The following is a 25,577-nucleotide window of genomic DNA, read 5'->3' as shown; positions in this document are numbered from 1 at the left end:
TGACTCTTGTGAACATCAACATCTCTCCGTCTCCTCGTCCTTGTGCGTCCCCGCCCCCCATCACCGTGGCTCCTCCCCTTCTGCGCCAGTCCGGAGTGTTTTTCTCTCATCATGAGTTCACACTCACTCCATCCATCCAACAAATCAGGAAAATAGTGCAAATCATCCTCCCATCATGACAGAGGCTGCGCAGGTTGAAGGTTCAGTGACGCACAAACAGACAGGAACTCTGTCTAGAAACCAAAATCACTGTGTGGAAATATTCAGTTGATGGATTTCTTGCCTTTAAAAAAAACCCACACATTTAAAACACACATTTTTTTCTTAGCCAGCTGGACACAAGTTGACTGACCAGTTGCTTCAGGACACTGACGTCTGGAAACTGGCCAGAGCAGCAGGGCGAACCAGACAAAAAGCGGCTCCCCAGGAAGCACTTCCTGTCGCTGGATAGCAAGATGAGGATCGTTATGATCGCCAGCGGGGTGGCAGTGGCCCGTGAGGGGCCCCAAGTGGCAGCACGACCCCAGATGCCCCCCGGAGAGCTTCTCTGTGTCAGTATTTCTGTGGCTAATGCTCCAACATTAGGACAGATAGATTCCTTAGCCTAATAATGACCAGATAGTGGTGATGGTGGCAGGAAGAAAGCAGAGCCTCCACTACCCCCCCTCTTTCTCTTTCTCTCCTTCTCTCTCACCCTCTCTCCCTCTCTGTCTCTCTCTCTCTCTCTCTCTCTCTCTCTCTCTCCCTCTCTCTCTCTGTCTCTCTCTCTCAGATGTGAAATCAATACAAGTCTGTTGCTGCTTCTTCCTCTAGTTTTCCTTCTGTCTCTCCAGCTGGAGATCACTTACACCATAATGCAATATAAGGTGTGTGTGTGTGTGTGTGTGTGTGTGTGTGTGTGTGTGTGTGTGTGTGTGTGTGTGTTAACGTCAGAGAGAACTTGTCTTTCTGTAAAGTTGTTAGACTGGGTGGAGCTTTTTTTGACAGTGACAATGATTGATGTTACGCTTGTTACATTTAACTGTAGCGTGCATGTCTGTGTGTGTGTGCGTGCATGTGTGTGCATGCATTTGCATGCGCGCCAGCCCTCCTGGCGTCACGGGACCTTCATAAACAGGCTGTTTCCTCTTCGTCCTTTACTTTTTAATGCCCCTTTTTCACTGGCGACAGTCAGAAATGTCCCGTCTGGGCTAAAACCAAGCTGGACGGAGCGCCTTGCCCCAGGAAAAGACCTATCACACCAACCAAGGAGGCCAACGTGTTCACACACAAAAGCAATATTTTATTGTTCCTTCAGAAACAGCAGAGCACCTCCCCCACAGCTCGTGTTGAAGTTTGCAACTCAACATGGAGGAACTCCAATGGACACTAAGATTGATTTATTTTCTCATGAGTTTTAATTCATTCAAACCAATAATGTACTACTGGGCAGTCGCTATTGTGGGCGGGGCTGACCTGCCCAGCTGCTTCATAAAACACCCTCATCTGTTCCTCTGCTCCCTGCAGCTACACTGTCAACCTGAACCTTTCCTTCCCTGTCAGAGTGAGGTGGTGAAAGGGGAATAATGAACCCCAACCCCCGCCGCTCCTTCCCATGGCCCATAATGGAGCAGGGAAGAGTGGCTGCTGGGTAGTGGAGGCCGCTGATTGAATCAGAGAAGATCTCCTGTGGTCTCCACTGCCGTGCAGCTGCTCTGTGGTCAGCCGCTGACATGATGGACACAGTGCAGCTATGATGGTGATAACACATTTATCGCATGACTGACCGGCCACACAGTCCCCCGGTGAGTCGATAGCATTGAAGTACTTAAATGACGGCAGAGGTTGAAGTAATGAATCGGTTCCTCCAGGATACTGACCTGCCGCTGGGAAACCCTGCTGTCTGAAGGGACAGAGATTTCAATCGATGCAACGCGTCTGCAGCTGCTGTGAGGGAATAATCTCACCCTGAACTTCACTGCTGTGTTGTGTGATCGCGATCACCAGCGGCACAATTCAGCCTCTTCTGCATCTTTGTTTTTATTAGCTGAAAACCTTTTACTTTCAGATATTCTTGGAACAAATTATTTCGCTATCTGAACACGTGGTATGCTTTTAACACATTTCTAAAAAGCTTGAATGAAAAGACCAAACGTAAATGTCGGCATCCTCTGTGGGCCCAGTGACAGCTTGGCCCACAGAATTGTCCACGTTTCTCAAAGAATTGCTGTAATTTTTTGGGGGATATTTTAATTTTTAGTGATTGATTCATAACATTTTTAATTCACAATATTTTAGTGAAGAGAAACCTGCGCCTGTATGGAGTACGTCAAAACCCTTCGAGAAAAACCTGACTCTTGCAGTCTCTGAGGTGTAATGTGAGAAGCCGCCACTGTGTGGCAGTAGAGACCCGTGGTGTAGCAGCAGCGGCAGAAGAAGACGGCAATGTTGTTGTTCCCATAGGTTGTTCCTGCCTGTGTTTTATCTTCTGACCGGACGGAAATACTTGATCTAGGCTTTTAAACGTTTGAAAAAACAAGTAAGTTCGGCGGATTCAGTAACTTTAAACCCTCAACGCTTAATTTGATGATGAGAGAAGAAAACGTTGTTTTGCATAAATGCTTTCTGGTTGATAATGTTTCTTGTCTTGCAGTTTTTAATAATTAGTCCCCTATGGTGATCAATTACATATTAGTGATCGATTGATGCTTTTCTAATTCTTTTCTAATAATTGCTTTTCTATTCGTTCAACCGGCGCGATGTTTAAATGGCCAAAAATCAGATTACGTGGTCGTAGTCTCGGTCAATTAATCTGTAGCAATGGGACTTCCGCTTTTGTTACGTCTGAAACTCGCTAAATGAGCTTTTCCAAACACAAAAGCGTCAATGAAACGGGCATTGAAAGGATGTTGCACCGTCTTAGTTCGCCTCTGTGTAAACTGCGTATCTCGGCTAAAGTTGATTTCTTTTTTTTTATTTATTTATTGTGAAAGTCGCACCGGGTGTTTGCCCAGACAAGTCGAACAGGGTACTGCCAAAATACAGCAGCTCAACAAGAAGACAGTAAATATAAAGCTGCTTGTTTCCTTTGAGTTTGTGCTCATTTAAAGTCTTTTAATCTAAATTTACATTACTTTTATTTCAGTTTTTGTTGTTGTTGTTTGTTTACACCTTTTTCCTCTATATTTACTCGTTTCCAACGAGGAAGCTGTTCCCAGTACTACGGCAGTCAAAAGTTTGAAATAGTAGAGAAATAAATGTTAACTTACAGATGTTACAGTAAACAGTGTGTGTGTGTGTGTGTGTGTGTGTGTGTGTGTGTGTGTGTGCGTGCGTGCGTGTGTGTCGTAGGAGTGACGTCATGACGACGAAACACGGGCTGATCACCGATTCCTTCAAGGTAGTGAAGAAGGCCAGGAGGGGGAGCAAGAGAGAGAAGAGACCTCCGACCCCTCCCTCCCCCGTCCAGCAGCAGAATGGTGACGTCATTGTTTATTAATTAATGAAATGCGGTTAAAAAACGTGTTTGTTAGATTGTCTGCTTTCGTGTTGCCATATTTGAATTGCTTGTGACGTGACGATGGTGAAGGTGACTGGATGTTGCTATGGAAACAGGCACTGAGGCGCTCGTGGAGGCGGAGCTTGAGAAGCTGAGACAGTTTGACCTGGACTGGAGGTTCGGCCCCTGCACAGGTACCATACCTGGTCGTGCCAGCGGTCCCAGTGGACTTTTTTGTTGTTGTTGTTTTTCTTTATTATTATTATCAAAGTCAACGTTTACAGAGATATTTTGTGCTGGTACGATGGGAGCTTCTGTCTGGTGCTCTGCAGGAATCACTCGTCTGCAGAGGTGGGAGAGAGCCCAGCTGCACGGCCTGAACCCCCCCGAGGACGTCAGAGAGCTGCTGCTGCAAGCACACACACAGGACAAGCACGGGCTCAAGTACATACACACACACACACACACACACACACACACACACACACAATTGGGTTGCGGTGTCGTGGGCAGTCCCCCACCCCCTTTTTCAAAGGGATTATAGGATATATGTATTTATAGAGAAAATGTTGGGCATTTATGTTGCAGGATACACAATTCAATTCAATAATTTATTTACTGCACATGATAGAAAGTGGGGTGGGGCTAGCAGTTTTTTTTTGTGGAATAAATTTGATTGCTGTGTAATAAATTTGGGTGGCAACTTTATGAGAAGGAAAAAAATGTGGGTCCTCGGACTCCACCAGTTGAGAACCAGTATTGTAGAGCATTTTCAATATTCTATTTCCATGCACTGTTATGGGGTTAAATGTTTTCAGCCTTGTTGCCTTTGTCTTTCAGCCTGTGGAGTGACTATCCGCTGTGAGGAAGAGTAGAAGAGGAGAATGAGGAGGACTTATGCGTACAAAGGACAAAAAAACCTTTTCTGATTGCAGAAAACCCTGGAAGACGTAATCAAAAAGAGGAGAGAGAGAAGACAGAAGAATGAAACATCAACATGCCTCAGATTCCTAGAATGTTGTTTTACATACTTTTTGCATTTTTTACTCACTTACTTTGTATTTTTTCGTATTTTTACTGTCTAAAAATTTGTGTTCATTGAAATGCCAACACTAGCCCGTGATACATGAAAGAGAGACGAGCAGGTATACACCGCTGATGCAGAAAACGCCAAGAAGAAAAAAAAAACATCCTTGGAAAAGAGTACAATTGTCAAGTGTTTTGCTGCCACCTGGTGTTGTGTTCTGAGACGTTCGTGTTCATTATTTTTTTATATTACTCTTATATTATGATGTTCCTATAAACACTTTCAATGTAAAGCTTACATTTAAACCATAGCACACACATTTGTAACACCATAATTATTTTACTTTGATGTGTTTCTTTTTGAAGTCATCAGAAACGGCCGCTTCCCATTTGACCGTAAGACACTACATGTTTCCATACTTGGGTATGTTTGAAACGCAGATGATGTGAAGAGAAATAAAGCTGTGCTTGACGGACACGAAAAGTTCAACGCTGATTGGATCTCTCTTTTTTTCCCCGGAGAACGCAGCAGACGCACTGCCCACTGATTGGTTCGAGACTTGTTAGGCGAGATTAGTGCTGTCGGGGAGTGGGCGGGAACGCAGCGAGGGTTTTAAACGCTGATTGGTCGAGACCGTTACGTCAGCGTCGCGTCGTCGTGTTTTTTTTTAGGCTTCTGCGTCGGCCGAGTCCGTTGATCACAGTTATGTGAGCGCGACGGTGTCAAGGTGGACGCAGTTACTCCGCGGCAGCACCGGAAGTTGTAAGAAACCTGGCGAGATTTCAGGGAAAATAAAGTTGTTAATTACATCTAGCCACGGTATAAAAAAAGTATTAGTGGATTAGCGCGAGCACTGAAGGACATAAACATAAAAAACGTCCATATGTCCGCATTCGCTCCAAACCGTGACCATTGCTTTGAAGGGTCCACGGCGGAAGTGACGTGGAAATTCACGAAGTCGCTCCTTGCTCTCATTAGCTGCGGGAGCCCGTTGGCTGGACATTAACACTTCCTCCTGATTTAATGCTCGATACTAATAAAACGGCAGTGACCGCGCTATTTAGCATTTAAATATATAAATATTTTTTTTTCTTTTTTTTTTTTTAATGTATATCTGTTTTTAAATCAAACCTCTTGCCTTTTTGCGCTCTTCCCCTCCACTCCCTGTTTTGAAATCGCGGTCAACAGAAGTATGTCTGTTGCTTTGATGCTCCTCCGCCTGTGAGCGGCTCCCTGTCGGTCCTTCTCCGAGCCATATTTTTTTTTTTTTTAGACATCTTTTCCCCCACCTCTTTTCCGACTCTTAGTAATCTTGCCATGGGGTTGTGATTTGTCGTGTTTGGCCGTGACGCTGAGGGGATAACAGACGACGGACAGACGGAGACGAGGCACGGTCGCACCTGCTCCCGGTAAGCAACCTGTTCATCTCCGCGCCGTGGATTAGCGCTGTATCATGAGGAGCTAGGTGGCTAGGCTAGCCACCTAGCTCCTCTGGCTCCCTCCGCGGACATTTAACGCGGCGATTTACCGCCTAGCTGCCTGTCGGGCGGCTTGCAACGGGGGGCGTGAGTTTGATGCTGTCCACCTGTCGGTCGACTGACTGACGGATGGTTCATTAGCATATTGTCGATGGATGGATGGATGAATAGAGGGATGGATGGAGGGCAAAAACAGGTGTCATCGTCGTGTCCCCAGTTCATGTTGGCGCTCTACCCCGCCGTGGCCGTGCTTAAGGTGCCATGAAAACATGAAATTGTTTGGTTTTCATTGGCCAGTCAGTTTCCATCATTAGCAAAAAATAAAAATAAAAATAAATCTCTCGAGCTAATGTCCAGTTTGTTGCTGTGAGCTGCTACCTGTGGCACGAATGAGACGACCATCCATCCATCCATCCATCCATCCATCCATCCATCATTTTGGGCCTGTCACAGTTTAACAGGGAATCATTCAGCTCTTGTGTGACCCAAATTACCAGCGTTACCAACTGTGTGTGTGTGTGTGTGTGTGTGTGTGTGTGTGTGTGTGTGTGTGTGTGTGTGTGTTTGTTCCCCTCAAGTGACCTTTTCCTGCAGAATGGTTGGTGCGAGAGGAGAGGATACAGGCAGAGGGTCAGGGTTAGATGGAGGGGGAGGTACAGGGCGCATGGTACAAGGTAGTTTTATTGTCAATACTACAATATCTGTGACATATACAGAGCGTTGAAATTCCGCTACTCAGCGGTGTAAGGACAATATGCGGGTACAAAAGAGTAAAAAGAGGTTTAAAAATGAATAAAACCATGTCAGAGTTTTGCAAATAAAGAATGAGGATGCAAAGGCTACAAAACAGAGACACCTTTCAATGCATATATAATCAATGTGGCTGTGGCTCTACTGAGTCGCGCCCATGCTGCTGGGGTCGTGACCTCTGGTGGGGGGAAAAAAAAAAAATCCAAATTTTATTTCAAAACGAAGCAACGGAGCAACATCTAACAGCGTGACTTTAGAACTGGGGCAACATCGTATCACTCGGCCGTTCTTTGTCTTTATGGCTTTTTTTTTATCACCCCCCCTGTGTGGTGCATTCACTGACCTCTGGCTGGGTGTGGAGCTGAGTGCCATGGTTTCATGGTGTGTGTGTGTGTGTGTGTGTGTGTGTGTGTGTGTGTGTGTTTGTGTGTGTGTGTGACGCTGGTCCAGGTGTCGACAAAGTTTTTGACTGGTGGGGGCCACAGTGGGTTCTGAATGTGACCGAGGGGGTGAGCGGAGCAGCGGCAGATGGATGGAGGGTTTTGATGATCCACGTTGGGATATGTAGAAAACATGTTGCTCTATTGAAAATGAACAAAAGCGTGACAACAAGATATGCGTCTTTGAAGCCCGACGGTATTTTGCTCTTTATTGAAATCAAATCTAAATATGACATTAAATGCTTTAATTGAAATAGATGAACTACAACTGTTTCATGACTTTCATAAAACAGTTGTAGTTCAAAGGGCCCGATTGGAAAAACTCAACGGGCCGCACGTGGCCCCCGGGCCGTAGTTTGCCCACGCCTGCGCTTGAGACTCATTTCCTCGACTCCCAGCCGTGTTAAAAACTCGACCTGGGCGTTTCTCTGCCTCTCGTCCCAGCGATGGACAACGCTCACACCAAGACGGTGGAGGAGGTCCTGGGCTTCTTCGGCGTCAACGAGTCGACGGGTCTGAGCTGCGAGCAGCTGAAGAAGAACCGGGAGCGATGGGGCCCCAACGGTAACGTAGCCGAACCGGCCTTTTTGCTTTGCATTGAGCACCTTCAGCCTGTGGGCCGTCTGACACCTTCTCCTCTTTCTATTCGCTCGTCTCTCCCGTCAGAGCTGCCGGCTGAAGAAGGTGAGACGAGTCCCGCTGCTCCCCTCCCACCGTGTCCTCCTCGCCACCCCTCCTCTTCACTCACCCTCCCTCCCTTCCCTCCCTCCTGTCTTCCAGGAAAGTCTCTGTGGACGCTGGTGCTGGAGCAGTTCGAGGACCTGCTGGTGCGGATCCTGCTGCTGGCCGCCTGCATCTCCTTCGTAAGACTGTCGCTCGCACAAACAGGCCCCGGCCGCGTCTAAACAATCGGCTTAAAAGGAGCTCCTGCCCGCCGAGTTTACATACCTTCAGGGCCTCGCAGACGAGCCCAGAGGTTTTTTGTTTTTTTGTTTTTTTGGTAATGATCCAACTGAAGCGTTAACGCCGCCTCTGTCTGTCTGTCCGTCCGTCCGTCCCAGACTCTGGCCTGGTTCGAGGAGGGGGAGGGCACCATCACGGCCTTCGTCGAGCCCTTCGTCATCCTCCTCATCCTCATCGCTAATGCCATTGTAGGAGTGTGGCAGGTAGGTGTGCGTGCATGCGTGTGCGCTGATGCCGATGCTGATGCTGAACGCCCGTTTCTGTCAAACTCCTCATTTTCATCCCAGACTTCGGTCGAGCTCTCTGGAACAATGTTTTTTCATAAATCTTTTTTTAAAGAAAAACAGACGGCAGCGTGTTGAGCCCTCTGCCAGGCGACAAACACAGCAGTCTTCTCGGGGGGGCGGAGCCACATGTTCACTTGAATTTACAGAGAACATTAGTCTCCTTTTAATGGTTTTGTAGCAGAAATCCCTAAACGTGGGTGTTGATGAACTGTTTGTGTGTTTGTGTGTGTGTCTGTGTGTCTGTGTGTGTGTGTGTACAGGAGCGCAACGCGGAGAACGCCATCGAGGCGCTGAAGGAGTACGAGCCGGAGATGGGCAAAGTTTACCGGCAGGACAAGAAGAGCGTGCAGAGGGTTCGAGCCCGCGACATCGTCCCCGGAGACATCGTGGAGGTGGCCGGTCAGTCGCCCGCTTCCTGAGTCCTTCCTTTGTTCTCGTGGCAGCTCTCTCGGCGTCGGCTCCGCCCACTCGTCCGTTGTCTTGTTTTTTTTTTTTCTCGTTCAGTTCATCTTTTTATAACTTTTACGACGTCCGTCTGCGGGTCTGATCTGAAAAGTCGGTGTCTGGGTCGCGCTCGCGGTTACAAACGCAGAGGGGAGAAATGTCTATACCGCTGTGGGCGTGGCCTGTGTGTGTACAGGAAGTTCCCTCGGCTCAATTTTTTTGACCGGTGGGGCCGCAATGGGTTGTAAAATTTGACAGAGGGGGCCGGAGCAGCAGCAGATGGATGGAGTGTGTTGGGGAGGCACCTCATTGGAGGAAAAAATATGTCATGTGATGCGTAGGAAACATGTTGCTTTAATGGCAAATGAAAATGAACAAAAGCAAAGTTACAACAAAACATGTCTTTGAAGCCTCACAGTATTTAGCTCTTTATTGAAATGACTCTCAAAAACACTGACAAAATTGATGAAATGAAACCATTAATTAACCTATTAATATAAGTTTGGTGGGCCGTATGTGGCCCCCGGGCCGTAGTTTGCCCATGCCTGCCTCAGCCACATGTTTTTTTTCCTAAATGTTTCAAAGAAGGAGGAGGAGGAGGAGGACGCTGCAGCCGTCCACGATCCAAACTGTGGCATGCTTGGAAATGAGCTGCGAGCTCTGCGCTTCTTCAGCTGGTTGACATTCCAGCTGCGATCCATCACAACCTTCACGCGGGGACGGTTAGAAATAGTTTAGAGGAGTAGAGTCTCATGCGCTTGGCGCCCACCGCCCTTGAAAGCCTGCCGACAGGAAGTGAGCGGGATGGTCGGGTTTTGATCCGCAGCCTGTTGGTGGCGCTGGTTTGATCTCAGTTTAACCCTCTGATCGCCGTCATGGGAGTTTCTAAGTGTCGGGAATCTCGGAGGAGAAGTCGGCGGATGGAAATTGATCTCATCGTCATCATCTGAGTGTAATCATCAAACATCAAAGACCACACACACACACACACACACACGCACTAGATGTTGACCCAGTGTGATTCTGGTGGATCCTTCGGTGCTATTTTAAAGCAGGAAACCGGGTCAGAGTGTGTGTGGGAACCGCGTGACCCGCTGCTGCCGGCTCTGGTCATGTGACCCAACGAACCGCAAGGGAGTTGGTCAACTACCAGCCGTAGTTGTGGCCGTCTGAAGACGACGAGTTGCCCGTTTGCCGCCTTTCACCCTCAACGTTTTTATTAACCTCCACGTTTCTTCTGCAAGTTTTGTGCAGCCGCGTGTCGTCACCAGAGAAGGGCGCCAAACTCCCAGACTGCCGTAGGCTGCGTTCAGACTGCAGGCGAATCTGATTCAAATCAGATTCCTTCTCAAATCCGCTAACTGTCCTCACCTTGTCCAAATGGCCCTGGAACTTGGCCAGAATGGAGCTACTGTATCTCCCCACAGACTGATGAGTTTCCTCCACTGGCTTTTGGCTGGCAGTCTGACCGTGGCTGTAATGTACAGCGGTGGGGGAAAAAAGTTTTTGTACACCTTTTTGTATTCGTCACATACTGTGTTGCACTATAAACGACCGTTTATTTTTGCACAGTCACCGGCATTGAGCCACGTGCTGCACTTACCAAGATGACTTGGTCCGTTTGTTGCAACACAAGAACTGTGAGAAATGCCTTTATTAACTGTAAGCAGCGAAACAGTTCCCATTTGTTAGCGTGTCTGATGCCGCGGCCAAACCCTCCGAAACACAAAAACAAAATTCTCCAGCTAATTTTTTTTTTGACCAGTAATTGGAATTGAGTAGAATTTTATGGTTCCCCACTGTCGTAGCCGTAACAACGGCAACATTAAAACTGGAAAAACATTTAAGAATGTGAGGGTCGAACTCGTGGAACTCTGCTGTGTCGTCTCCGTTTCAGTGGGCGACAAGGTTCCCGCCGACATCCGGTTGACGTCCATCCGCTCCACCACGCTGCGGGTGGACCAGTCCATCCTGACCGGGGAGTCGGTGTCCGTCCTCAAGCACACTGACCCAGTGCCCGACCCGCGGGCCGTCAACCAGGACAAGAAGAACATGCTGTTCTCGGTAATCAATTACGTCGACAACATAAATTTGTCAACCAGAAAAAAGTCGTGTTTTTGTTATTGTAAATCGCTAATTGATAAAATCACACTCCGGCCGCTACATCCTCATTTGTACCTGCAGTGCAGTGCTGAGCGCTGAGGGTGGCAGTGTCGCTCGTTGTTTACATCCTAATAAAAAATTTAAAAAAAAACGTGAAGAAGAACGACTTCTTCTCTGAAAAGGCTCGAAAACTCCGACCCAAAGTTTGTAAAGTTTTGGAGTATTTTGTAGAAAACGAAGCAGCGAAACACGTGCAAACTCTGTGAAGCTCACCTAGCGTTCCAGGGTAGCACTACGACAATACGCAAACACATTAATTAATCATTAGCCTGTGACGCAAGTGCATAATAGGTTTTTTCGCACGTCGGAGAATCATGGAACAAGCTAGCTAAGCGAACGATGCTGCACTGAGGTAAATGCTACTTTATGGCATTAATTAGCAAATTACAGCCCCTGTCAATACTGTATTTATTTTAAAACAGTATAACACAGGCGTGAAGATTTAAGCAAGTGAGGTTAAACAGAAGTCCAAAATAGGCGGTGAAAATAAAGAAGATAATCGTGACTAATCGAAAAGAAACCTATAGATTAATCGACAACAAAAATAATCCCTGAACACAGACGCATGCACGCACACACACACACACACACACACACGCACACACAGAGGTGTTTGGTTTGGACTCTGACTGACTACACCTTCACCCCCTCCCATTCCCTCCCACCCCTCCACGTGGCCTCCTTAGGGCACCAACATCGCGGCGGGCCGGGCCATCGGTGTGGTGGTGGCGACGGGGGTGCAGACGGAGATCGGGAAGATCCGGGACGAGATGGTGGCGACGGACGCCGAGCGAACGCCGCTGCAGCAGAAACTGGACCAGTTTGGGGAGCAGCTGTCCAAGGTGAGGCAGCTGCTGCTGCTGCTGCTGCTGCTGCTACTGCTGCTGCTGCCTCTGCCTCTGCTCACATGTTCCCGGCGGTGACTGACGCCCCCTGCTGTTGCGGCCATGCAGGTGATCAGCGTGATCTGCGTGGCGGTGTGGGCCATCAACGTGGGCCACTTCAGCGACCCCGTGCACGGTGGCAGCTGGCTGCGAGGCGCCGTCTACTACTTCAAGATCGCCGTGGCGCTCGCTGTGGCCGCCATACCCGAAGGTCGGTCCGACCCCCCTCCTGCTGGCTGAGCCTGCAGACTTCACAATAAGAGCTTTGCTCATTTCAGTGATCTCGAAAGGCTTTTACTGTGTGTTGGGACGTAATTATACATCTGTGAAGGTTGCACCAGCTTGACAGGATGGATACAGGAAATCACTGTTGTGTGTAAACTATAGATTGTAAGGAAGATATATTTAGATATGTGTATAGTACATATTCATAGATATCTACTATACAGTTGATATACATCTATAGATATCTGCTTTTTAGATATCTACAGTATCTATCTATAGATATCTACTCTACTTTACTAATATCTTAATATGTCTTCTTTACACTGTATATGTATATAGATAGATAGATATCTAGAGTAGAGTAGATATCTGTATATGTATATAGATAGATAGATATCTAGAGTAGAGTAGATATCTGTAGAGTAAAGTAGAGTAGATATCTAAATATCTGTAGATATTTCGGTATCTCTGTCACTAAACTGAGTAGAGTAGATTATCCATAGATGTCTACTCTATCTACAGAGTAGGTATCTATACAGCTGCAGATATCGACTCTGCTGTTATCTATACCGTAGTAGAGTAGATATCTATCCGTAGGTATCTGCAGAATAGCTATATATCGATATCTACACTGTCCACAGAGTACATGTCTTAAATAGCTATAGGTATCAACTCTGTTCATCTATAGGGAGGTAGAGTAGATGTCCATCCATCTATCGAGTCAATATCTGCAGAATCAATATCTATTAATAGATAAGAGTAGATATCTGCAGAATAGATATCTATCTATACTGTATACAGAGCAGATATTTTAATAGCTGTAGATATCAGATATCTACAGAGTAGCAGAGTAGATAATCATCTACAGATGGTTGAGTTTTTTTTTAGTTGTCTTCATATTGTCTTGAAATTTCATTGTGCAATGTACAATGACAATGTTGTCCTCCAATCCTAATTCTAATGCTGCTCTGCCGCTCGTTCCCCCGCTGTGTCTGCAGGCCTGCCGGCCGTCATCACCACCTGCCTGGCCCTCGGCACGCGGCGGATGGCCCGCAAGAACGCCATCGTGCGCAGCCTGCCCTCGGTGGAGACGCTGGGCTGCACCTCGGTCATCTGCTCCGACAAGACGGGGACGCTGACGACCAATCAGATGTCTGTGTGCAGGGTGAGGCCGGGGGTGAAGGGGCACTCAAATCACCACCAGGGTGGATTCACTCAATTTTCCTTTTTTGATGAACAGCTGTTCTGTGTGATTAATGGCTCACTGCTGCTCACTTTTTTTCAAAATTTTCACAATAAAAGCATCTAGAAATGGTAAACTGGTGAAAATAAGAAGCTGGATGACGAGCACTACCAGTTAACAGTGTGTGTGTGTGTGTGTGTGTGTGTGTGTGTGTGTGTGTGTGTGTGTGTGTGTGTGTGTGTGTGTGTGTGTGTGTGTGTGCAGATGTTTGTGGTGGATAATGTGTCGGGGCAGCGCTGCAGACTGTCTGAGTTCTCCGTCACAGGATCGACCTACGCCCCTGAAGGGGAAGTGTGAGTGTCCTGCAGCATCACTGAAGTTTTCCCAGCACTCCTTGCCCCCCTCCTGTCTCACCACCGCCTCTCTCTCTTACTCTCTCTCTCTCTGGCTGTGTGTGTGCATGTGCGCCAGGTTCAAGGACGGTGCAGCAGTCAAGTGCAGCCAGTACGAGAGTCTGGTGGAGCTGGCGTCCATCTGCGCGCTGTGCAACGACTCGTCGCTCGACTACAACGAGGTGACGACGCTCGGCAGCAGCGAGTCGCCGGGGGGGGGGGGTTGACTGAGTCTCAGACACAGGGAGTGTTCATGTGTGTGTCTCTGCGTGTGTGTGTGTGTGTGTTTTTCAGGCTAAAGGTGTGTACGAGAAGGTCGGGGAGGCGACCGAGACCGCCCTCTGCTGTCTGGTGGAGAAAATGAACGTGTTCAACACGGACCTGAGAGGACTGAGTCCTGTAGAGAGAGCCACAGCCTGCTGCTCTGTAAGTGTGTGTGTGTGTGTGTGAGCGAGTATGTGTGTGTTCTGACCGGCTGGGCGACTGATCACAGCAGAAATCCTCCTGGTAAAGTCTCAAGCGTCTCCATCGTTTTGCTGCTGATTAGCAGGGCTCCCTCTAGTGGAGCTCAGTTTGGTTCATCCATGAATGTATTATATAAGAACTGGATACCAGACTGGCATTTTGAAGGCACGCTGATTTTTCCCAGTGGCCACTCAAGGTACTGCAGCGAGGACAAAAAGCATTTTTCCCCACAGACTGCAATAAAAAAATAAACGCCTTTAAAACGGCTGACAGGACGACAGTGACCTGAAATGCGATTCATAGCAAATTTTTGTATTGTAGAATTTTCAGTTATGGGCATTTAAGAAAAAAATGAAGTTTTTTTTTTATTATTACGTTCTCCAGGATCGTTCTGATTGGCCAAATAGATCATGTGACTTACACGGGCATGATGGGAAGTGACGCTATGTGCATCCTCTATGGGCCCATTAATGCGGAAGTCAAAAACTTCTCTGGCGTCTGCCCTGTGTGAGCAACTCCATTGAAATGTATGAGCCGCCATCTTGGATTCTGGGGGTTCTGGGGTCAACTGACAACGCCGGTGCTGAAGAACCTCGTCAACAGCAAGTGGTTCTCAACTGCTGGAGCGTCAGGACCCACATTTTATCACATTTATTCCACAAAAATAAAAAGGCCACTAGCCCACTGTTCTATCATGTCTGGTAAAATAATTAATTGAAATGACTGAATTGAATTGTGCCTCCTGCAAAATAAAATCATTTCTCTCTATATATATATTTTGAAATTCTTTTTTTTTTTTTTCTTTCTTAAAAAAAGGGGAAACTGTCCCCGAAGCTGCGATCCAATCAAAAAATGGCTCTGCGACCCAAAAGCCACCAGTTGAGAAACGCTGCTGTAGAGAATTAGAGATGATGATGATGATGATTGTGCTGCTGCTGCTGCTGCTGCTGGTGATTAAGAAGATGATGATGATGATGAGTTTTCTTCCTCTGTGGTGTCGTCAGGTCATCAAACAGCTGATGAGGAAGGAGCTGACCCTGGAGTTCTCCCGGGACAGGAAGTCCATGTCCGTCTTTTGCGTGTTCAACAAACTCAGCCCCTCGTCCTCCGGAGCCAAGATGTTCATCAAGGTGAGTTTACCGTGGAGCACGACTGGGTGCTGAGCCAGACGGACAGACAGACTGACGGTCACCGTGTCCCCCTCACCACCACCAGGGGGCGCCCGAGAGTGTGCTGGAGCGCTGCAACTACATCCGGCTGAGCGGCTCGACCCGCGTGCCGCTGAGCCCGGCGCTGCGGGAGCAGCTGCTGGCCACGGTGCGGGAGTGGGGCTCGGGGCGGGACACGCTGCGCTGCCTCGCCATGGCCACTAGGGACACGCCGCCCGACATCGCCGGCCTCAACCTGGAGAAGTCGAGTGGCTTCGCCGCCTACGAGGTGACGACCACCGCCGTGAGCGTGTGTGTTTGCTGACTGGCAGGCAGACGGCTGACTAGTCCTCTGGCTCCTCCCCCCTCCCCGACCTCCCCTACAGTCGGACCTGACCTTCGTGGGCTGCGTGGGCATGCTGGACCCGCCCAGGAAGGAGGTTCTGGCGGCCGTGCGGATGTGTCGGCAGGCGGGCATCAGAGTCATCATGATCACAGGTAGCAAAGTCACCTGCTGCAGCTAGCTAGCTAGCTAGTCAGTTAGTTAGTTAGCTAGTTAGTGAGTTAGTTAACTAGTTAGTTTTTGATTTTGAACTTGTCAACAGAATTGACAAAGGCAACAAAAGAAGACACCATGAAAGCATGAATAAGAATTAAATGAGAATTTGGCACAAAATGCAAAAAGTAAAAAGGAAGTTAAACATAAACAAAAAAAAAATGGTTTTAAGTTAAGTAACTGAAGAAGCAACACATCAGTGAGGGTCATGACTGTGCCTGAGAACTATCAACCTACTATATATTTTCTTAAACTGTTTTATATTTGGACTTCTTATCAAATTTTTGCAGTTTCACTCCTGAAACAGAAACAGGTGAAGAAAAAGTTTGTTTTTCATAGTTTAGATACGTGGAATTTCAAAATAAAAGGAATCTCATAAATGATGCTTTCCATTTGTAAACTAAACATTTTTTGAATGTTTGTTGTCAGTGTTTGATTTTGAACCAAAAACATTATCTGCCAACATTTTAATACTTTTTTAATATCTTTGAACTTTAAAAAAAAAAAAAAAAATAGGTGTGTGTATTACCCAGATGTCCAACTTTGAACCATATGTATAAGCTGTTGAGGGACTATCCAGCGGGGGGCGCTGCAGCAACGCACATGATCAGCACGCATTGAGGCTGAGAATAGAATAGAATGATGAAGAAAAAAAATAGTATGAATTAAAAATAAAAAATAAAAATTGGTGTATATTGACAGTTGGATTATTCACAAATAATTTCCATGACCCATTGGTGTATGAATGGGTGTGCGAATGGGTGAATGAGAGGCCTTTGTAAAGCGCTTTATAAGTGCAGTCCATTTACCATGACGTTTGTTCTCCCTCCCGCAGGCGACAACAAGGGCACGGCGCTGTCTATCTGCCGCCGGGTGGGCATCATCACGGAGCAGGAGGAGCAGCGGGAGGGCGGCGCCGCTGGCGGCGGCCTGACGGGCCGCGAGTTCGACGAGCTGCCGCACCGGCTGCAGCGGCAGGCCTGCCAGACGGTGCGCTGCTTCGCCCGGGTGGAGCCCACGCACAAGAGTCGCATCGTGGAGTATCTGCAGAGCCTGAGTGACATCACGGCCATGGTGAGCGGACGCCCCCCCTCCATTCATTTTTCAACTCAAAATCTTTGCATTTTAGTCTGATTTCATTAATATTTTTCGTTCATTTTCGTCCAGACATTTTAGTGCAGTCTTAGTCATCAACATCAAACATTGTGTTTTATAATAAACTTTCATTTATAGAGCGCTTTTTCGAAAGCCCTCAAAAGACACTTTACAGATGTAAGGTTGAAAATTTGCAATTGAAAGAAAATACTTAGAAAATACTTCCAAAAAAAATACAAACAAATACATTAAATGCAGTTTAGAGCAATAGAGGAGGCACAGAACCCCTCCCCCCACCCCCTGAGTGTGAGGCTGCAGCAGGTCAGCGGGGGACGGAGGGACCTCAGTGGTTTCAGTCTCTGCATGAGGTTGAGGTGGCCGTCCGAGGAAGACGGAAGCAACCGTCGAAATGTGTCGAGGTCCGAAAGTAACTTCTCAGAATAGTCATGGGTCTCTTTTTTTTTTTTTTCTAAGAGAAAAGCTAATGATATGTCTTCTTCAGTCTCTTTTTAGTAATGCAGTTCTACTTTACCCATTGAATACTTTAGATACTATACTATACTCTCTCTCTGTCTCTCTCTCCCTCTCTCTCTCTCTCTCTCTCTCTCTCTCTCTCTCCTTTCATAAATTGTTAGCGTAGCTGTGTCTCCTGAATCAAAACTAACTCCCCGCCCAGTAGGGGGCAGTACTGTGGTTGAGCATTTCTTTTCTCTCTCGCAGCTTTTCTGCTTGCAGCCGTCAGCCACCGTAGATTAAGGAGGCAGCGTCGCCTGCTAATAATATAGTAACTACGTATGGAATCGCGTGATTATGGAGGTTATGGTGCAATGCCGTGCAGGTGCGAGTTATTCCGGATCTCCCCCTTCTCCTCCGCCTCCTCCTCCCACCCCTCCTTCCAGACAGGCGACGGCGTGAACGACGCGCCGGCGCTGAAGAAGGCTGAGATCGGCATCGCCATGGGCAGCGGCACGGCGGTGGCCAAGTCGGCCTCGGAGATGATCCTGGCCGACGACAACTTCTCCACCATCGTGGCGGCGGTGGAGGAGGGCCGGGCCATCTACAACAACATGAAGCAGTTCATACGATACCTCATCTCCTCCAACATCGGGGAGGTGGTCTGGTCAGTGCACGCACGCACGCACGCTTGCGCGCGCACACACACACACTCGCGCACGCGCACGCACGCTTACCTGGGAGTGGTGATAAAGTGTCACAGCAAACTACCTGACGATTCAATGCGATTCCCGTTCAGAGGGTTACGATGCAATTAATCGCGATTAATCGAGAATCGCGATTTATCACGATTCATGTATGGACTTTGTTTGTAGCGTGACACAATTTACAAACGGTGTGACTTTTTTTTTTTTTTTTTTTTTTAAACCCAACCCGACATGCTAGCTTTGAATCCCGAAGGAACCGGTCGAATTCGTCGTGTGTCCCACACTGCCCCTACTGGCTGATGGTCGTATTGTTTAGACATATAAACAAATGTATAGAAGTAAGAGTGATGAAAAAATTCAAACTATGCCAGAGTAGCGCGAATGCCAAAGTGAGTGTAAAACAAAGTTCAGCTATGACACAAGGTATAAAATCGTCACTCTATTAAAATAATGGCCTAAGTCATTTTTTGATGAAGGTTTTTGTCTTGAATCATCTCTTGATCATGCTGGCCGTCTCTTTTTGTGTTTTCCCAAAAACTTGAAAAAAATGACTTAGGCCATTATTTTGATAGGGTGACGAAATACAAAGAAACACACAACAGAAGAAGAATATCCTTATTAATGATGATTGAAAACAAAGCCGCAAAGCCTCCCAAACCTGCACACACACACAAAAAAAAAAACCCTGACAGCTTCCCCTTGCTGACCTTTGACCCCTCCCCTCCCCTTCCTCAGCATCTTCCTGACGGCGGCGCTGGGCATGCCCGAGGCCCTGATCCCGGTGCAGCTGCTGTGGGTGAACCTGGTGACGGACGGCTTCCCGGCCACGGCGCTGGGCTTCAACCCCCCCGACCTGGACATCATGTCCCGGCCGCCGCGCTCCCCCAAGGAGCCGCTCATCTCCGGCTGGCTCTTCTGCCGCTACCTCATCATCGGCTGTGAGGCCCAGAGCGAGCGCGCGTGCGCGCGCGCGCATGTGTGTGTGTGCGTGCCCCGGGATCTTCTGGTGGTCACATGACCCCTGACGCTCTGTGCGTGTGTGTGTGTGTTGCAGGTTACGTGGGGGCGGCGACAGTGGGCGCCGCCGCCTGGTGGTTCATGGCGGCGCACGACGGACCCAAACTGTCCTACTACCAGCTGGTAACACACACACACACACACACACACACACACACACACACACACAGATGTCACCACCAGTAGGGGGCAGTAGTGGGACTGACCCTCCTCCCTCCCCTGCAGTCCCACTACCTGCAGTGCTCCGAGGGCCACGCCCACTTCGCCGGCGTCGAGTGCTCGGTCTTCGGCTCGCCGTTCCCCATGACCATGGCGCTGTCCGTCCTGGTCACCATCGAGATGTGCAACGCCCTCAACAGGTGGGAACCAGGAACTGCCCCCTTCTTAGCTGCTCCTTCTTCTTCTTCTCCCTGGAACTCCCTCCTCCTCCTCTTCTTCCTCCTATTCTTCCCTCTCCCACCCAATTACCTCCTACTCTTTTTCCTCCTCTTCCTCCTCTCTTACCCTCTCCCACCCACCTACCTCCTACTCTTTTTCCTCCTCCTCTTCCTCTCCCACCCACCTCCTCTTCTTGTTCTTCCTTCTCCTCTCCTCCTCTTTCTCCTCATCCTCCTCTTCTTCCTCCTCCTCCTCCTCCTCCCTTCCACCTCTTCCTTTTCTTCTTCCTCCTCCCTGTCCTCCTGCTCCTCCTCCTTTTGTTCTCCTCTTCCTCGGGCTCACCTCTGCTCCTCTTCCTCTTCTTCCTCTCCTCCAGCCTGTCAGAGAACCAGTCTCTGCTGAAGATGCCGCCGTGGTCCAACCCCTGGCTGGTGGGCGCCATCTGTCTCTCCATGGCACTGCACTTCCTCATCCTGTATGTGGACCCGCTGCCGGTAAGACTCCGCCCACCGGCTCCAGCCGCCCGCCACCGCCGCCATTTTTTGGGCGTGAAGCCGCCTGCGGGTGGCGCCACTTCCTGCTCGGCTTCACGAAGTCGTGCTTCTGGGTTTTGCTGGCTGCGTTGTTCTGAACGTGGTGAACCGATTCGAGTTCTTGTCACCCGTTGGTCAGATTTGGTAGTGCAGCCTACACTCTCTCTGTCCACCAGCTTCACACGTTCTATTCCACGTGAGTGAAAGTGTGGATTCATTTGGTCTCTGCAAGTTTCAGGAGTTCCCCCGACAACAGGGGGGCGCCGTTTGCTGCCCGCTAATCACCCAATCACCATAGCAGGCATGACCAAACTATGGCCCGGGGACCATGTGCGGCCTTGTTAAGCATTTTTATCTGGCCCGCTGAACTTGAGGAAATTATATTGATAGTAAGTAAATAAAAAGGAGACAAATTTCAGCAATTTTCCTCAGTGTTTTAAGAGTCGTTTCCATAAAGAGCTAAATACTCTGGAGCTGCAAAGACACAGTGGTTTCCACATATCCCATGATATTTTTTTTTTCCTCCTATGAGGTAGCTCATCAAAACACTCCATCCATCTGCTCCTGCAGATGCAGGAGCCCCCCCACCCTCGGTCAAATTTTAGAAGCCCTTGTGGTCAAAACGTTTGCCCGCCCCTGCCATCATCAACGTGGGTCCGACCCGCAGTGTGTCAGCCTCCACATGTTGACTGACAGGGGGCGCTCTCCTCCCTTCAGATGATTTTCCAGATCCGGCCCCTGTCGTGGCCCCAGTGGGTGGTGGTCCTCAAGATGTCCATCCCTGTCATCCTCGTGGACGAGCTGCTCAAGTTCCTGGCGCGCAACTACATCGAGCCGGGGAACCAGCTGGAGGTCAGTGCCGGCTCCTGCCAGCAGGGGGAGAGAGTGGGGAGCCGGTAGGTGGGAGTGTCTGTGCGCGCAGCGATGTGTGAACCTCCTCTCTTGTCTCGCTTGAAGGAGGAGGTGGAGGAGCTGAGGGCAGGGGGCGTGGCCAGCAGCCTCCGCCAGGCCCTGAAGGGCGTGTCCTGGACCTTCGTCCTGATCTCGGCGCCGCTCGTCGCCTGGATCTTCAGCCTGGACTCCGACATCACCAATGTTTTCTGGGGGTGATGAAGCGGGCGGGGATGGGGAGGAGGGCCCGCTGAGGATTGTGGGAGATGGAGTGGACGGTGTGGAGAGACCCCCCCTTACCCCCCTTCCCGTGGAGACAATCGCGAACAGGATCCAGCCGAGGTCCCCGCAAACATCTGAGGTGCTACGAGTCCGTCTGTGACCCCCCCCACACACACACACACACACACACACACACACACGACACGCCCCCACCCCCCGAATACCTGTAGGCTAACGCTAACGTAGCATGCTAACCCCTCCCAAAGTAGTCACGGCCCCACGGTTAGCATGTTAGCATGCTATTATCTGTAAGTTTTACCCTTTGAGTTTTTCTAGACACACGCACTGTAAAACACGTCAGGTTCTTTTCACCCGCAGCACCTTCGACAACTCGCTGGGTTCTGGGCTCATTCAGACTAAAAGTTGAGACGCGACTCGCAGGAGAATCAGCAGCACTCGAGGGAAACTGTGAGAGTCTGACTCACAAACCTAAACAAGGCAACATCTGTTAAATATTGTTCTCATTTCTTTTTTTCCTTTTCTTTTTTTTTTTTTAAATCTTTCTCTCTCTCTGTGTTTACATCCTTTTGTGACTATTCTTTTGTTTCTATGTGAGGCCGCTCCTCGTTTTAATTTATTGAAGTCGTTTGCAGTGGTGGAGTGAGATTTTTTTTTTCAATTCTTATTATTTTCGTACGTTGTTGTTGTCTTTTTTGTTAAATTAACATTTGAAAGGGGGGGAATAAAAGGAGATATTTAGTAATAATAATTAAATAATTAAATTTTTATATTATAATTCATATATTAGTGACATTTCAACATACGGTTAAAAGGTTTATCAGAGTGGGAAAGAGCTTCCGTCCCAATCAGGCATCCTGCTGGACACGTTTTACCTTTTTCATTTAAATTTAACATGAAACATTTTATTAAGAAGTCGCCTTTATTTTTACATCTTGTATTTCTGCTGTAAAATTAAAGTAATCTTAATAATTGTTTTGACTTTGTTATTTTACTTCTTCAGATGTGTAATTTCGTGGTGGCTTTTAATTTAATTCTGTTTTGTTTTAGTTTTAGTTTTTTATCTGGGACTTAAATTGTGGGACCGGAGCTTCTTCTCATTCCAAAGCAGATTTTAAACCCTTGTCTCCCTCCTGCTCGCCACCGTAATTAATGGAAGACGGATTTGATTTGAAGTGCACCTTCAGCGGACTGCAACACTGCTCGGCGTGAACACGACGGATCTCTGCGCCTCCTTCAGCCATCGAACCAAAAGATCTCTCATTTTTATTTCGCTCCTCTTTTCTTTTTTTCTTTTTTTTTTAACTAGAAGAGAAGTTTGACTTGATCTTTTTGTTGCAAAACAACATTTCGGTCTTTAACACCCGTACGTGGACCTCACTAGTATTTAATTAGTCATGGATGAGAATTTATGTTTCCCGACGGTGGTTTTCTTTGTTTTGTTTTTTAATGTTTATAATTATTTGTCTTGTTATTTTTGGGGGGATGTTTTGTCTTTCCCGCCTTCATTCCAGCTGAGCTTTGTTGATTAGAGAGCCACAATAAATAATCTGATGGTTCAAAATCACCGTCTTCTGCTGTCTTCTCTTTTATCTCTTCAAACTTCTTGCTTTTCAAAATTTCCTCTCAACTTTTTCCACCAGCCGCGGCTCCAAGAGTTTTGCACAAAATCACCACTAGGTGTCGCACTTTTGCGCTGAATGTGAGAGCCATAACGGTGCGGCTCCGCGCAGCCTCCCAGCGGCATCAGCAGAACCCGCTGCAAAACAACCAAGAAGCCACCCAGAGCCGCGATCTTAACACAGGCATGGGCAAACTACGGCCCGGGGCCCATGTGCGGCCAGTTAAACTTCTTAATCCTGCTCACCGAACTTGATACGTGATATATTTTTTCTCCTATGAGATGTGTCACCAAAACACTCCATCCATCTGCTCCTGATCCGGCCCCCACAAATTTTAGAAGCCATTGTGGCTCACGGGTCAAAAGGTTTGACCACCTCTGACACAGTCGCCCCCCAGCGGGTCAGGTCCTGCAGAGGGGGGGGCACCAGCAGTCTAACTGGATTCTATGCATGTTCTCCTGTGCTGTGGATTCTTCTGGATGGTTCTGAGTGAAAGTTGTGACCTGGAAAGAGAAGACACTCGCTGTTCACACTTTGAACACTGCTTCATTGGACAGTCGGGGACTGTTTCTACACAAGTTGCTGTTTAACCTTCACATTTGAAAAACCCAATTGTCATTGCCATTGTCATGGCGTGAAGTGCACCAAAATTTAGCTGATATCTGAAAGATATGGATTTTGGGGAGGTTTGTGCAGCTGATGTTGATGGTTGATCCTGTGAGGCTGCAGTAAGAAGGTTCTGGGTAGACGACCCCCCAGTCTTGCTGGAAAGACACCACTGCAAAGACAAACACCACAGTCAGGAGAAATTTTCACCAACTGGAATTCACGGGTTGACCTGTGCCAGAGCATCTTCAGAGTCTCCAGAGACTCCAGAGAGACTACCGAGGCTCCAGATAGACCCTCGAGAATCCAGCGGTTCTGGAGAGACTCCTGAGGTTCCAGAGAGACTCCTGCGGTTCCAGAGAGGCTTTAGAGGCTCCAGAGAGGCTTCTGAGGCTTCAGATAGACTCCAAAGAATCCAACGGTTCCAAAGAGACTCCAGAAGAACGCCAGAGACTCGAGTGGTTCCAGAGAGATTTCAAGAGAGACCCCAGAGACTCCAATGAGGCTCAGCTGGTTCTTTCTGCAAGCTGATTGAACACTTGATGCAGGATCAGGTCAGACCATCCACAGATCATACATCATCTAAAAATTTGAGCGTTGTTTGTGTGAATTAGATTGACCTGTGAGAGGATTTACACACAGTCGACTGTGTCACATATTTTATTTTCTTATATGACACAGTGAACAGTTGCAGGAAATTGAAAACAGGACTGCAGCAAGATACTGTTGACATATATACAAGATATAATCCAAAACTCTGCGGCACGATTGTTAACCGGAACTAGAAGGAGGCAGCATATTACTCCAATCTTAGCTTCCTTGCATTGGCTGCCAGTCAAATTTAGAATTGAATTTAAGATTCTAGTTTTAACTTACAAAGCTCTTCATTCTCAGGCTCCTTCTTATATTAGGGAACTTATTGAACTTTATCATCCTCCAAGAGCCCTTCGCTCTGAGGATTCAGGTCTTTTAGTTATCCCAAAAATTTCTTTCGCTCTCGTTACAGGGATCGTTGCTCTGTGCAGGCGGAGCCTCTATCACTCTCCTCTCCCAATCAATCTTTTACTCTATCTACTCTGTCCAAACTAGCTCTCATTATGCTCTGTATAGTATGCTCGATATGCATGATGCTGCCGCAGTCTCTGTGTCCCCAGCAGGTGATGACCACTGCGCCAGGAGCTGGATTGTGCTGTCCTGGGGGTCTTGGTGTCATCGCTTCATCCCACCACCAGGCCTAGGACCTGGACTAGTCCTATCGGCAGATTGTCCATCGAGCTAGGCTCTTGCCTTCCAAAGCATGGACACTTACACTTACATTCCACATGGACAGCAGCCTTGAATTATTTCCTATTCTTTGTGTTTATATCCGTTTTGCCTGGTTGGTGTATCTGTTTTTCACTCTGTCCTGTCTGCCACCCTGGCTCACTCTGCTCCTTTCTCTCTTTCTCTGTCTCTCCTCTATTTTTGTATTTCACCCCAACTACTCATAGGCAGATGATGGCCCTCTGGAGTCTGGTTCTGCCCTAGGTTTCTTCCCACAGGGGAGTTTTTCCCAGCCATTGTCGCATCTTGCTTGCTCCGGGGGCCCGGTTGGTTCTCTCTGATTGTATAAAGCGCTTTGAGACGCCTTTGGTTGTGATTTAGCGCTGTACAAATAAAAGTTTATTATTATTGTTATATACAGAAACATTCAAATCAGTGGGATCATGTTGATAGTGAAAGATTAATCCAAGTGTTTGTCGGATCCTTAATAATATTCAAACTGACACATATACCAGGCAATACTGAAGTTGCCTAGAGTGAAGTGGGCATGGCCAAGGTCTCACCTGACAAGCACAGCAGCAGCAGGACGGTCCGTCCAGTGGCATCTGCAGCCCAAGTCATCCTACTGCTGTTGCTGCTGCTCAGCCTGGGAACAGACACAGACTCAGGGGATTCTGCACAGTGGGGAGCAGCTCACTTCAACTTCCACTTCCCCCATCTGTTGGGTTTTTTGGGGTCGGCTTCAGTTTATATATAAGCACAGCAAATGAAAACGTCTGTTGCAGCTTCTGCTACTGCTTCACGTAACGCCACGAGTCGACCGCTGTGACCGCAGTCTCCATTGTTGCTGGTCTGTTCTCTGTTAGTGTCTGATATAATTATTTCTGTG

General features: G+C 48.0%; 2 protein-coding genes across 4 annotated transcripts; both read left to right on the top strand.

Annotated features, from left to right (window-relative positions):
• Positions 1–2,423: 2,423 nt before the first annotated feature.
• Positions 2,424–4,994, top strand: pold4 (DNA polymerase delta 4, accessory subunit). 2 transcript variants are annotated; one of them, XM_076051397.1, is made up of 5 exons: positions 2,424–2,518; positions 3,331–3,458; positions 3,595–3,672; positions 3,811–3,922; positions 4,319–4,994. In XM_076051397.1, exons 2-5 carry the CDS (start codon positions 3,341–3,343, stop codon positions 4,341–4,343), a joined length of 333 nt encoding a protein of 110 aa, XP_075907512.1. In that variant the 5' UTR covers positions 2,424–2,518; positions 3,331–3,340; the 3' UTR covers positions 4,344–4,994. The 2 variants fall into 2 exon arrangements, with proteins under 2 accessions (XP_075907512.1, XP_075907511.1); XM_076051396.1 differs by having other exon boundaries at positions 2,434–2,522.
• A 237-nt stretch (positions 4,995–5,231) lies between these two features.
• Positions 5,232–21,974, top strand: LOC142904940 (sarcoplasmic/endoplasmic reticulum calcium ATPase 2). 2 transcript variants are annotated; one of them, XM_076051363.1, is made up of 24 exons: positions 5,232–5,914; positions 7,618–7,737; positions 7,840–7,857; positions 7,954–8,036; positions 8,235–8,339; positions 8,684–8,822; positions 10,765–10,931; positions 11,717–11,872; positions 11,984–12,125; positions 13,138–13,304; positions 13,587–13,675; positions 13,794–13,896; positions 14,009–14,140; positions 15,184–15,309; positions 15,395–15,616; positions 15,714–15,825; positions 16,719–16,957; positions 17,878–18,098; positions 18,874–19,076; positions 19,193–19,278; positions 19,381–19,514; positions 19,910–20,027; positions 20,784–20,918; positions 21,024–21,974. In XM_076051363.1, the coding sequence occupies exons 2-24, from the start codon at positions 7,620–7,622 to the stop codon at positions 21,174–21,176; spliced, it is 3,168 nt and encodes a 1,055-aa protein (XP_075907478.1). In that variant the 5' UTR covers positions 5,232–5,914; positions 7,618–7,619; the 3' UTR covers positions 21,177–21,974. The 2 variants fall into 2 exon arrangements, with proteins under 2 accessions (XP_075907478.1, XP_075907480.1); XM_076051365.1 differs by having other exon boundaries at positions 7,572–7,737.
• The last annotated feature ends 3,603 nt before the right edge of the window (positions 21,975–25,577 follow it).

Source organism: Nelusetta ayraudi, unplaced genomic scaffold (genome assembly GCF_046127955.1).
Source record: "Nelusetta ayraudi isolate G7.1 ecotype Tasmania unplaced genomic scaffold, CSIRO-AGI_Nayr_v1 ptg000134l, whole genome shotgun sequence".
NCBI lineage: Eukaryota > Metazoa > Chordata > Actinopteri > Tetraodontiformes > Monacanthidae > Nelusetta > Nelusetta ayraudi.
This window is presented reverse-complemented; position numbering and strand designations above follow the sequence as displayed.